The sequence below is a fragment of the Gastrolobium bilobum genome, unplaced genomic scaffold (assembly GCF_033153095.1).
Source record: "Gastrolobium bilobum isolate Gb01-03AN ecotype WA unplaced genomic scaffold, APGP_CSIRO_Gbil_v1 utg29451, whole genome shotgun sequence".
Lineage (NCBI taxonomy): Eukaryota > Viridiplantae > Streptophyta > Magnoliopsida > Fabales > Fabaceae > Gastrolobium > Gastrolobium bilobum.
Genome location: NW_026895166.1, coordinates 116627 through 126641, shown reverse-complemented (window position 1 = coordinate 126641; position 10015 = coordinate 116627). Strand labels below are relative to the sequence as shown.

At 34.0% G+C, this 10015-nt stretch overlaps 1 protein-coding gene across 1 annotated transcript; it reads left to right on the top strand.

Moving 5' to 3' along the window:
* The first annotated feature begins 7703 nt into the window (after positions 1–7703).
* On the top strand, positions 7704–7994 carry LOC133296778 (uncharacterized). The gene has a single exon (XM_061495835.1). It carries the CDS (start codon positions 7704–7706, stop codon positions 7992–7994), a length of 291 nt encoding a protein of 96 aa, XP_061351819.1.
* Positions 7995–10015: the final 2021 nt, after the last annotated feature.

Below are 10015 nucleotides of genomic sequence, written 5' to 3'. Positions count from 1 at the left end.
GTCGTATGGAGGTATCCTGGTGCTCTTGAATCTCGGCGGTATGGCCAAGTTCATGAGCCTCCCAGTGAATGGGCTATCGTTGGCCTCCTCATCCTCCAGGTAATTTTCGTCCTGGTTGTCGTTGGGACCTCCACCATTCCGGTTGTTGCCAAGGTTAAAGTTCTGCACATTCTGCGCGTTTCCTTCAACTGTAGACGCGTTCTGCTGCCGCGGTCCTCCATCGCCTCCATCCGTGCCAGCATGGTCGCGCCTCCTAGGTCGGTCTTCAACGTTTTGATGCTGAGGGTCTTCAGCATTCTGATGTTCGACGACCTCGGCGTTTTGCTGCCGTGGTCGGCCGTTTATGACATGTCCAGCTTCCCTAGGTCGGCCTTCCGCGTTCAAGGTCCTCAGCTCGGCCTCCAATGTCGTCATCCTTTGGGCATCCATACGCTGCTGAGTCAGGAATCTGTTTTCCATCTCTTGCAACCTTTGAAGGATTGCGCCCATGGCCATGTTTGTCACGTTTGGTGGCTCGTTGTGTGGAGGTGGACGAACTGCTGCCACTGCAGCATTCGGCTAGGGTCTGGGAGTCGGTCCTTGTGTTCCGACCTCGCTGACCTGTACCTCAACCAGCACCGGGTTTGCTTCTGATTGGAGCTGTTCTGGTGCAGATTGGTGTTGAGGCATGCCATAAGGCTGAGACTGAGATTGATGCGGCGGTATTTGGGAGGTGCTAGACGTCGAACAGGTGTTCGTCATCGTGGAATGGGAGTCGAAATTTATCGATTCCCACAGACGGCGCCAATGTTCGGTCCTGGATAGACCGTATTGCTATACCGTAGGGTATGCGCTCAGAGATAGTGTATATCAAGTGTATACTTGGCTAATAGCCGAGGTCCCAATCACTGCGCACAAGCAATAGGCTTATAGCCAAGGGGTGGGTGTGTGCACAGTGTGGGCAGTATTAGTAAATAGGTTAAAAGTGTTTACCTGGGGTCTTTAGGCTCTTATTTATAGGATTTCCTTCCTAGGCTTGGGCCTTTTGAGATTCCCCAATTGTGCTAGGATTCAACCCCCTTCTGTTGGGATGTGATCCTTATCTTATGCCCTTTGACTGTTTAGAGTTGTTGAGATGTTGATGATTCTATATCTCACTAGATATTCTAGTATGTAGTTGGGATATGATATTCATATCCATAACATACAGCAAATTAACAACCGTGCGCACGCATATATACATAATTTTGTATTATGAAATTAAATCTCTTCTAGATCAACCCATCAAATATAATAACTATACATATTAAATGCCTTTTCTTTCTTAAAATCATAAAAATGACATTTTTTTATTTTACCCCCCACCATATTACATAAGCAATGCTTCATAATAGGCGGCAGAATTGCACAAGAGAAACAAGTAATACGTCGTTGAATTGGTAGAGTCAATGAATCAAACAGTTTATATAGAATCGAAGCATATTGGTGTATATATTTGAAGGGAATGTAAGAAGGGACCACGGTACTGGAAAGAGAGAAGAAAAGACTGAAAAGTGATAAAATTGCTTGTTTATAATATTTTTATGAATGGGAAGACGGTGAGAGAAAATTAGTACCTGTATACGTCACTTATGTCTTGTTTGGGATGTCATATTAGGTATTAGAGAATTAATTTTCTCATTTTATATGAGAAATTTTTTTAATATTATACACATAATACATAAGTGAGGTCTATAAAAAAATAAGAAGACAAAAAATTAAGATAGGATTCACTCATGTATTATGTATGTAGTATAAAAAAATTTGCTCATATAAGATAAGAACATTATTTTCCTAGATATTATTACAGAATATATAAGTTATAAAAATAACTTCATCAATTTAATGCTAAAACTTTGTTATATAAGTTTATCCATCAAATCACTTATATACATTAAAATGATGGGTTATAAATTTCTCATCTTACATGATAAGAATATTTTTTTTCCTATATATATATATTAAGAGAAAAAGATGTGGCATTTTAAATGACACACTTTACAATTTACATTCTTTCACCCTCACTAAGAGGTAGGATCTATATTTTTTTTAAAAAATTCCTTCCACTCTCTCTCTCTCATTATTTATTTCTTTTTCTTATTTAAAATGACATAATTTTATATCCTTTAAAATTATACACATATTTTTCCATATATTAAACATGTGGATTCCATCAAAAAAATAGAAAAGAGAAAACAATTTACTGGAACCCACGTGTTTATTGTGTATATAGGAAAAGAAATTATTTCATATAATATGAAAAGTCTTAATCCTAAAACAATAGATAATTTATGGATTCACTTTTTCTGCAGTTACTGCAGATAAGTTATCTGCAGTAAGTTCAATACGACATCGTTTTAGGACAGAAATAATAGTATTTTTGTAATTTTAATTTATTTCAAGATTATTATAGTCTTTTTAATTATAATTTTCTAATCTTTCAATTCAAAAACGACGTTGTTTTAGAAGTAAATGCAGATAACTTATATGCATTAACTGTAAAATTATTTTTCTCATAATTTATTTAGACCTAGGGAAGACGGGATTAGACTTGATTGATTTTTAATATACAACGAACTCATGCAAAAACTTCCAATTACAATCCTAACAACTTTTTCATTATAGATTGTAGACCACAAGAACAGATTATTAACCTTCCAATAAGTTGGCATTTAACAACAAAAACCAATTTCCACGTCAATCGATCACGATATCGAAGGATGCATTTCTGATCGATTATACTTTTTACAGCAGCCCATTATTCCCTATAATCAATGTCATTACATTTGAATTCATCATTAACACGGTCAAAATAATGAATTCATGGGCCACAAATTAAATCGGTTAACCGAATTTACATAGAAATATATAATTAGCATACCATGAGTATTATAACTAATAGGTGGATGTAGCTTAGTTGTTAAGTGTTACAATTTTTCATATTTAGGTATTGAGTTTCATACTTATCAACTGCACTCTTAAAATAATTTTGTGCTAATAATCCAAAAATCGGTCCAACCTGATTTAAAACCAATTCATGGGTTTAAAATCGGTCCAATTCAAGAATGATCCAATAGCCGAATCAGACCTGTTGATGATTCGGTTCCCAATTCAACCTGTTAGATCTGCCGGTCAGATCAAATTTTAGCAATATTGGGAACAGTGACTATTTTGTCACGTTTGGACAAAAAAATTACCAGACTGCCATGCCAACAGTAAATTTTGTCAAAATGCCACGCAGCATAATTCGCTACACAGTGTAGCGAATTATGCATGCAAGTAATTCGCTACACAGTGTAGCGAAATATGCTACGTCAGAACCAAAAATAACACATGTCAAATTTTGAGAAATTCGCTACCCTATGTAGCGAATTTCTCAAAATTTGACATGTGGCATTTTTGGTTATGTGCATTCTGACGTGGCATATTTCGCTACACTGTGTAGCGAATTACTTGCATGCATAATTCGCTACGCTGTGTAGCAAAATTATATCGCGTGACATTTTGGCAAAATTTACTGTTGACGTGGCAGTCTGGTAATTTTTTTGTCCAAACGTGACACTTTGGTCACTGTCCCGCAATATTGGATCCAATGCTACAATTGCTGACTCCGCACTAAAAACTTACCAATATATGTATTTAGAAAGAGACGAAGAATGTTTACAAAAAAAAAAAAAGGAGACACGAAGAAGGAAGAAATGATAGTAGAGACGTGAAAATAAGTTGAGTATAAATAGGCCTAAATAACTTATATGTAACCCTCAAGCGTTTTCCACGGGTTTGTTTGGGTCAGGCTTCAAATCTTGTCTCAAACAAATTTTTGAAAAATCTTTGAGGGCCAGAGGACATGCCTCTCTCATGGAAGGTGGATTACTCTCATCCTTCCTACAATAGCGAAGCTCAACACATCCACTGTTTCAAAGAAGGGTAACAAGCCATATTCCGAGGCCAAGATAATCGGAGTAAGTTGAATGGAGAAGTATTTGGAAATGAGTTGGGTTTTCAATTTCCCTTTCACTCAAACGTCATTAGGATGCTTTCAGCTTAACGAAAATATTAAGGTAATTGTTGTTTCCCAACAACAATTTTCTTCCACTGACAACAGTTGGCATATCCCTATGTCACTGTTGTCATAGGATCTTAAAGAACAATTTTCACAAGTTACATGGGGGTAACTTCATCCCTGAAGCCATACCCATTGAGAGAAATTTTTCTCTCAACTTTCCATGTGCTCACAATAGGGTCTAATGTGAGTTATTTCCCAATAACCTCACACCACTAAGAGCTGACTATGTGTGATTATCACATAGTCAAACTCAGCAATAAACATGCACAATAAACAAACTGAAAACAACCATGTAAACATTAAAACATCATCCACTAACAGTGAGTTCCGGGTACTTTATCCAACCCAACTCTCAGAAAAATTAGCTCATCACCACAAGTTGATGAGCTAGAATACAGTAAGCGTTCATAATAAAAGACGGAAACTTTAAAAGGTACTGGAAATAAAAACTCAGGAACTATCAACAGCCGATAGTCCTGACCCAAGTGCTCATAAAATTTACAAACAGATTACTAAAATAAAATCAGAAAACAGTAGCATGAGAAATAACCTAAAGAGCAAAAATAAAAATTATCCAAGAACAGAAGAGATGTAGGGAGACATAGATGCCTCAAAAAAAAACCTTCGTCCCTCCTTTATAGCTGCTCCAAAATCGTCCCCTCCAACGTACGCTCCTCGCCCCCTTTGATCGTGGGTGTCTCCTTGTACGATTCAGCAATACTCCAAAAAGCAGCCTTTTCCACTAACAACCTCCAGCTCATCCACTCTTTTGGATTTTTCTTGCTTGAACCAAGAATCGGTTAGGGTTTGTGTGGGATTGGTTCGATTCGAGAAATGAATCGTGATGGAGGATTAGGGTTCTGTTTCTTGAGTGAAAATCAGAGGGTGTTTCGGTGAGGAGAATATGAAAGGAACGGTTGAGATGAAAGTCTAGAGGAAAATGGGTTTTCTTGGACGGTTTGAGAGCTAGGGCTTTTTGTTTTTCCTTCTTTGTTTCTGATCTTACGCTTCTGATTTGTCCCTTTGTCTCCTCTTTCTTTTCTTCTTTTCTGATTTCTCTTTTCTTTCCTTCTTTGGGCCGCTGATGGATTAAATTTTTCTGGCCCATTCTCTTCTTGTCTTCTTTTCTTTTCTTTCTTTTCTGATTTGTCTTTTCTTTCTTCCTCCATGTTCGGGCTTCTGATCACAAAATGACTGGCCCATTTTTCTTCTTTCATTAGCTTAGGAAAATAATACCAATTGGGCCTGAAACATAAAAGTTCAGCCCATTAACATTCTAAATCAGAAATCATTATTTCAATGCAATAATTGAGGTTGTTATGAACAAAAATAGTCTATTCATTCCCATTTTATCATCAAATCACATGCTCTAAGTCACAATTTATGGACTTATCAATATCCTCCGGATTATACCAAAAACAAATAAATAATAACTTATATGTGGGTTAGGCCAACCAAATGATAAGTAAACTAGCCTGCAAGGCCGAAAATGTTATTATGAACTATATAATTATTGATTTTCTCCTTTTTAAGTTTACCTCAATATTGTTTTAAAACAAATATTCATTTATTTAAAATAAAATTTAATTTAAAATTAATATAAATTAGTTTAAGTTTTTTTTAAATACAAGTTAATGAAATAAAGTATTTATAATCAACATTATTTTACTCTAATTTATAAAATAAGTAAAGAAAATGTGCACTATCTGCAAAATTTTAGATTGGGCCAACAATTTGCCAACTCGAAGTCTATACTTGGTAAAATGAGTTTGCTCAAGGAACATCCTGCTGGGAGGAAAACCGATATTATAAAAATAACTATATTTAAAGAATTTTTATTTTAAAAATTAAAATCACTGTAATCTTTTTAAAATTAACCTAATTCAATTGTTAAATTGTGTTTAGTTAACATACTAATTTTGTACCCAAATTTTATAAACAACTGCAAATACATAATAAAGCGATGGATATTATTTTGTTTAAAAATTACACACATACCACTGTTATTATTTTATCATTTTTCATTATTAATTTATTAGACATATAATTATACTGAAAGTATCTCTCCCATGATCTAATTAAAGTGTTTTATAATCATCCTGGAGCGTCATTATTCAAAAAACAATTAGACAATCGATAAAGTGACAATTTTTATCAATTGCATGATTCACACTCGGGTTGGCAAAACGGGTCAACCCGATCCGACCCGACTCAATCTGAAAAAAACGAGTCGAGTTAGAGTTGACTTAAAAAAAAAATGAGCCAGAAAATTTAACTCAACCCGACCCTAGTCAGGTTAGGGTTGGCTCGCAGATTGGCTCAAAATATGGCTCGTGGGTTGGCTTGAAAAATTGGCTCGCGGGTTGGCTCGAAAATTCGCTCGCGGGTTGGCTCGAAAATTGGCTCGCTGGTTGGCTCGTTTTCAGCTTATTTAAATGACCCTGTAGTATTAATGCACCAGCTCTATAGCTTCCATTAGCTTAAACAAAGGGTTGCAAAATATTTTAGTTTCGAATTTTCTTCACAACAAATTTGCATCAACATCCAGAAACAATCAGAACCACTTGTTACCAAGTAGGTAAGATATTTTAACCAAACAGAGCCAGCGCAGCCTAACAATATAAAAATGACAGGGATGTGAGAAGATTAAGGACTTAGGTTTAGAAAAAGAAGAAAAATGATGACAACATGTGTAGGTTTTGTCCATTTTTATATATTTTATTTTATTTTTTTATAATAAAAAAAAACTCAACCCGCAAGATGGCTTGTTTGACCCGCGGGTTGGCTCGTTTTTCACGGGTTGAAACGAGCCGAGTTGACAACTCATTTTTGCCAACCAACCTAACTCATTTTTTGCGGAACCCTAATTCACACCATTCTCAAGTTTAAATAGAAATGAGAAACTACCAATTTCGTGAATTAATTAGTAAAAGATTATTTTAATATTCAATTGTGTTAAACTTTTGATAGGGAAAATTTTACTGCTTTATAATTTGAGATATATTTTTTTATGTTGTAAGAAAAAAATTATCTCATGTTGTAGAAATAAAAGTATAAGTGGGACCCACGGATAAGAGGAGAGAGAAAAAAGAGTGGTGAGACCCAAACCCTTTTTGTGTGTGTAAAAAAATTGTTTATCTCATATAAAATAAGATAAACATAACCCTTATAATTTTGCTCGCCCTCAAATCAACTAAGTCCGGTAATCGATGAAGAAAATGAAAGAAAAAAAAAAAAAAAAAAAACAAGGTGCTTCATCCAGTGTCATATAGAAAGCATGAGACAAGACAAGTGATAATAATTGCTCATAAGAAAAGAAATAATATAGCTAGACCTCTAAGCTTATTTCATATATGTTCTTAACTCATAAGCCTACACCTCCTAATGATGACAACCACAACCCTAAACTAATAAAGAATAATAAAGGAATTTCCATCAAACATTATTTTATTTCCACACTAGAATTATTCCAAAAGCATTAGGATCGTTATAATTGCTGCCATTATGACCATTATGATGATGATGAGTAACGTACCTTTTCCACATGCTATATATAAGGAATTAGTATCAAGTCATGTTGCACATAACAATTTAGAAAACTATACTAGTGCCTGCTAATATGTTCAAGAAAGGTGCTTTAACCATATCAATGTTCTCAAATTCTACAATGTTGGTTGGGTTATGCCGTCCACGGAGGCGGCTCCGGCGACGGAGAGGGAGCAGCATCCGGCTAGGGAACAAGAGACGAGGGTTTTGCCTTGGATCACGTCCAGTGGTACAATGGGGTGTCATGGCTCCTCTTCGCATGTTGAAGAAGATCATTATGGAAATTACACCAAAGGGAAATTGGATAGAGGCTTATTGTTGGTCTCTGCCTCTTCTGCGTCCCCAACTATTTCCGCTTTGTTGATCACAAGTAATAGATTGTATCTCTTCTTTTTCTTTTCTTCTCTCCCTACTTTATCCAATAAAATGTAAAACCACATTAAAAAAAATAACAAAAAAAAAAAAAAAAACCATAAGAAAGATTCTGTAAGTCTTGAAAAATGAAAGGAGAAAGATTGTAATCAGACCTGCCCCTTAAAGTTGTACTGATCTTGGAGAAAGGATCATGCATACATTTTCTTTTGTAATCCTTTATGTAAAATGTCAAAAAAGTGACTCAATTACTCATTTACCCTAGTGTAATTATAATTTTTGTTTTACTTTCCTAGTGTAATTGTAACGTGTCATCATTTGTACTAAAATCCTTCAACTAAATGATATGATCCCAACGCAAGTTTAGAATTACCTTATCATCAATCATTCATGCATCGACTTTTAAGCTTCAAAACTTGGCCTAACACGAAAGGCAATTAATTTTCCTAATCACAAGAGGGATACGAGTTTTAAGGCCTCCTTAATTAGTTCTGATTGATCCGAAAATAACTTTATCTAAACAAAAAATAATAATAAAACATGATTTAAGTCCAGGAATTTTAGAGAAATATAATAAATAATCTTTACGTAATATCACCTAACAATTTAAACTTTTGATTAAATTAATTCGAAAGAATCTTTATTAAAAAATAAAGATGCCCTTAATTATGAATAATCATAAAATTAGATTAATAAATTGTCATGTCATTTGAGATGAATTTTAATACAAACCATGTGAGAAGTTTTTGAAAATATTATTTTGGTAGAATTATTCAAAGAATTCCCCCAATATCATAAGAAGTTTGGAAGAGATAAGTGTTCGAGATGTCCAACTAGTGGTTGATAATTTATCTAGGGTTTGTACTCTCACGTGATCTGTGAAAGAGCGCAAGTGTACGTGTTTGACTTAACCATTTATTTATAGATAGATTACCTAATAGGAGTAAAATTCTGGTCTTCCTGAAAATATTGGAAGATCAATATTTAATTCATTAGTGATATTGTATAATTGATATCTTATTGGATAAGATTATTTCTTTTAGTTGGTCACCCATATTAAAATATGGGCCCATAAGTTAGGTCCATGGATAAAGAAACCTCTATACATTTTTTATTTTTATTTTTTGTAGTCCATCTTGTAAAATGTCAAAAAAGATTAAATTGCTCATTAATCTTTTTCGTTTTTCCATTTTTTAATTGCTTACCTTGCATGTTGACTAAGCATTTAGTAATGCAACGTTTCTTAACATTTGAACTATAGTCCTAATTAATTTAAATGATGGAAAAATATACTCTTATGTTGTATGAGGAAATTTTTCTCTCCTACACGTACATCGATTTTTGTTTATTTCTTTTTTCTTTTTTTATAGTGGATGGGTCCTACACATGATTATCTCTATTACATGAGAGAGTTCTCTCCTATTGCATGAGATTAATAAAGCCCCCTTTTTTTTTTTTTTGATAACAATTAATAAAGCCCTTAAATGATATATGATAATGCAAGTTCAAAATTACCTTATCATCAATAAAGTAATTTCAAGAGATATTCTTCATGCATCAACTTAAGGTTCGAAATTTTCCCTAACAATTAATTGTCCTAAATACAAGAGGGATATGCCTAGACCTGTACTTTAGTTCCAAGTGATCCGAGAATTTCTTATCTTATCAAAATAAAAATAAAAGAACTTAAACAAATATAATTTAAATCGAGAAATAAAGAGTATTTATTTAAAAATAAAGTTTCCTTTAAATATGAATAAATTTAAAATTTGATTAAAAAATTGTTGAATGAACAGTCACGTCATTTGAGACCAATTTTAATGCAAATCTTGACAATTTATTAAATTATTTAGATAGAATTATTCACAGAACCCGTACAATATCATCCGGGGAAGAGACAGGGTAATAAAAAACAAAACCAATAAAGGGTTAAACTTAACAAGTACACTTTAAGCTCTCTACACTTTTAGCTGTCACAATGCACACATCTCATGTCTTTGACTTTACACCATT

Excerpts from the sequence above, each read along its gene's own strand:
- LOC133296778 (XM_061495835.1), top strand. The coding sequence starts at position 7,704 with ATGTTCAAGAAAGGTGCTTTAACCATATCAATGTTCTCAAATTCTACA.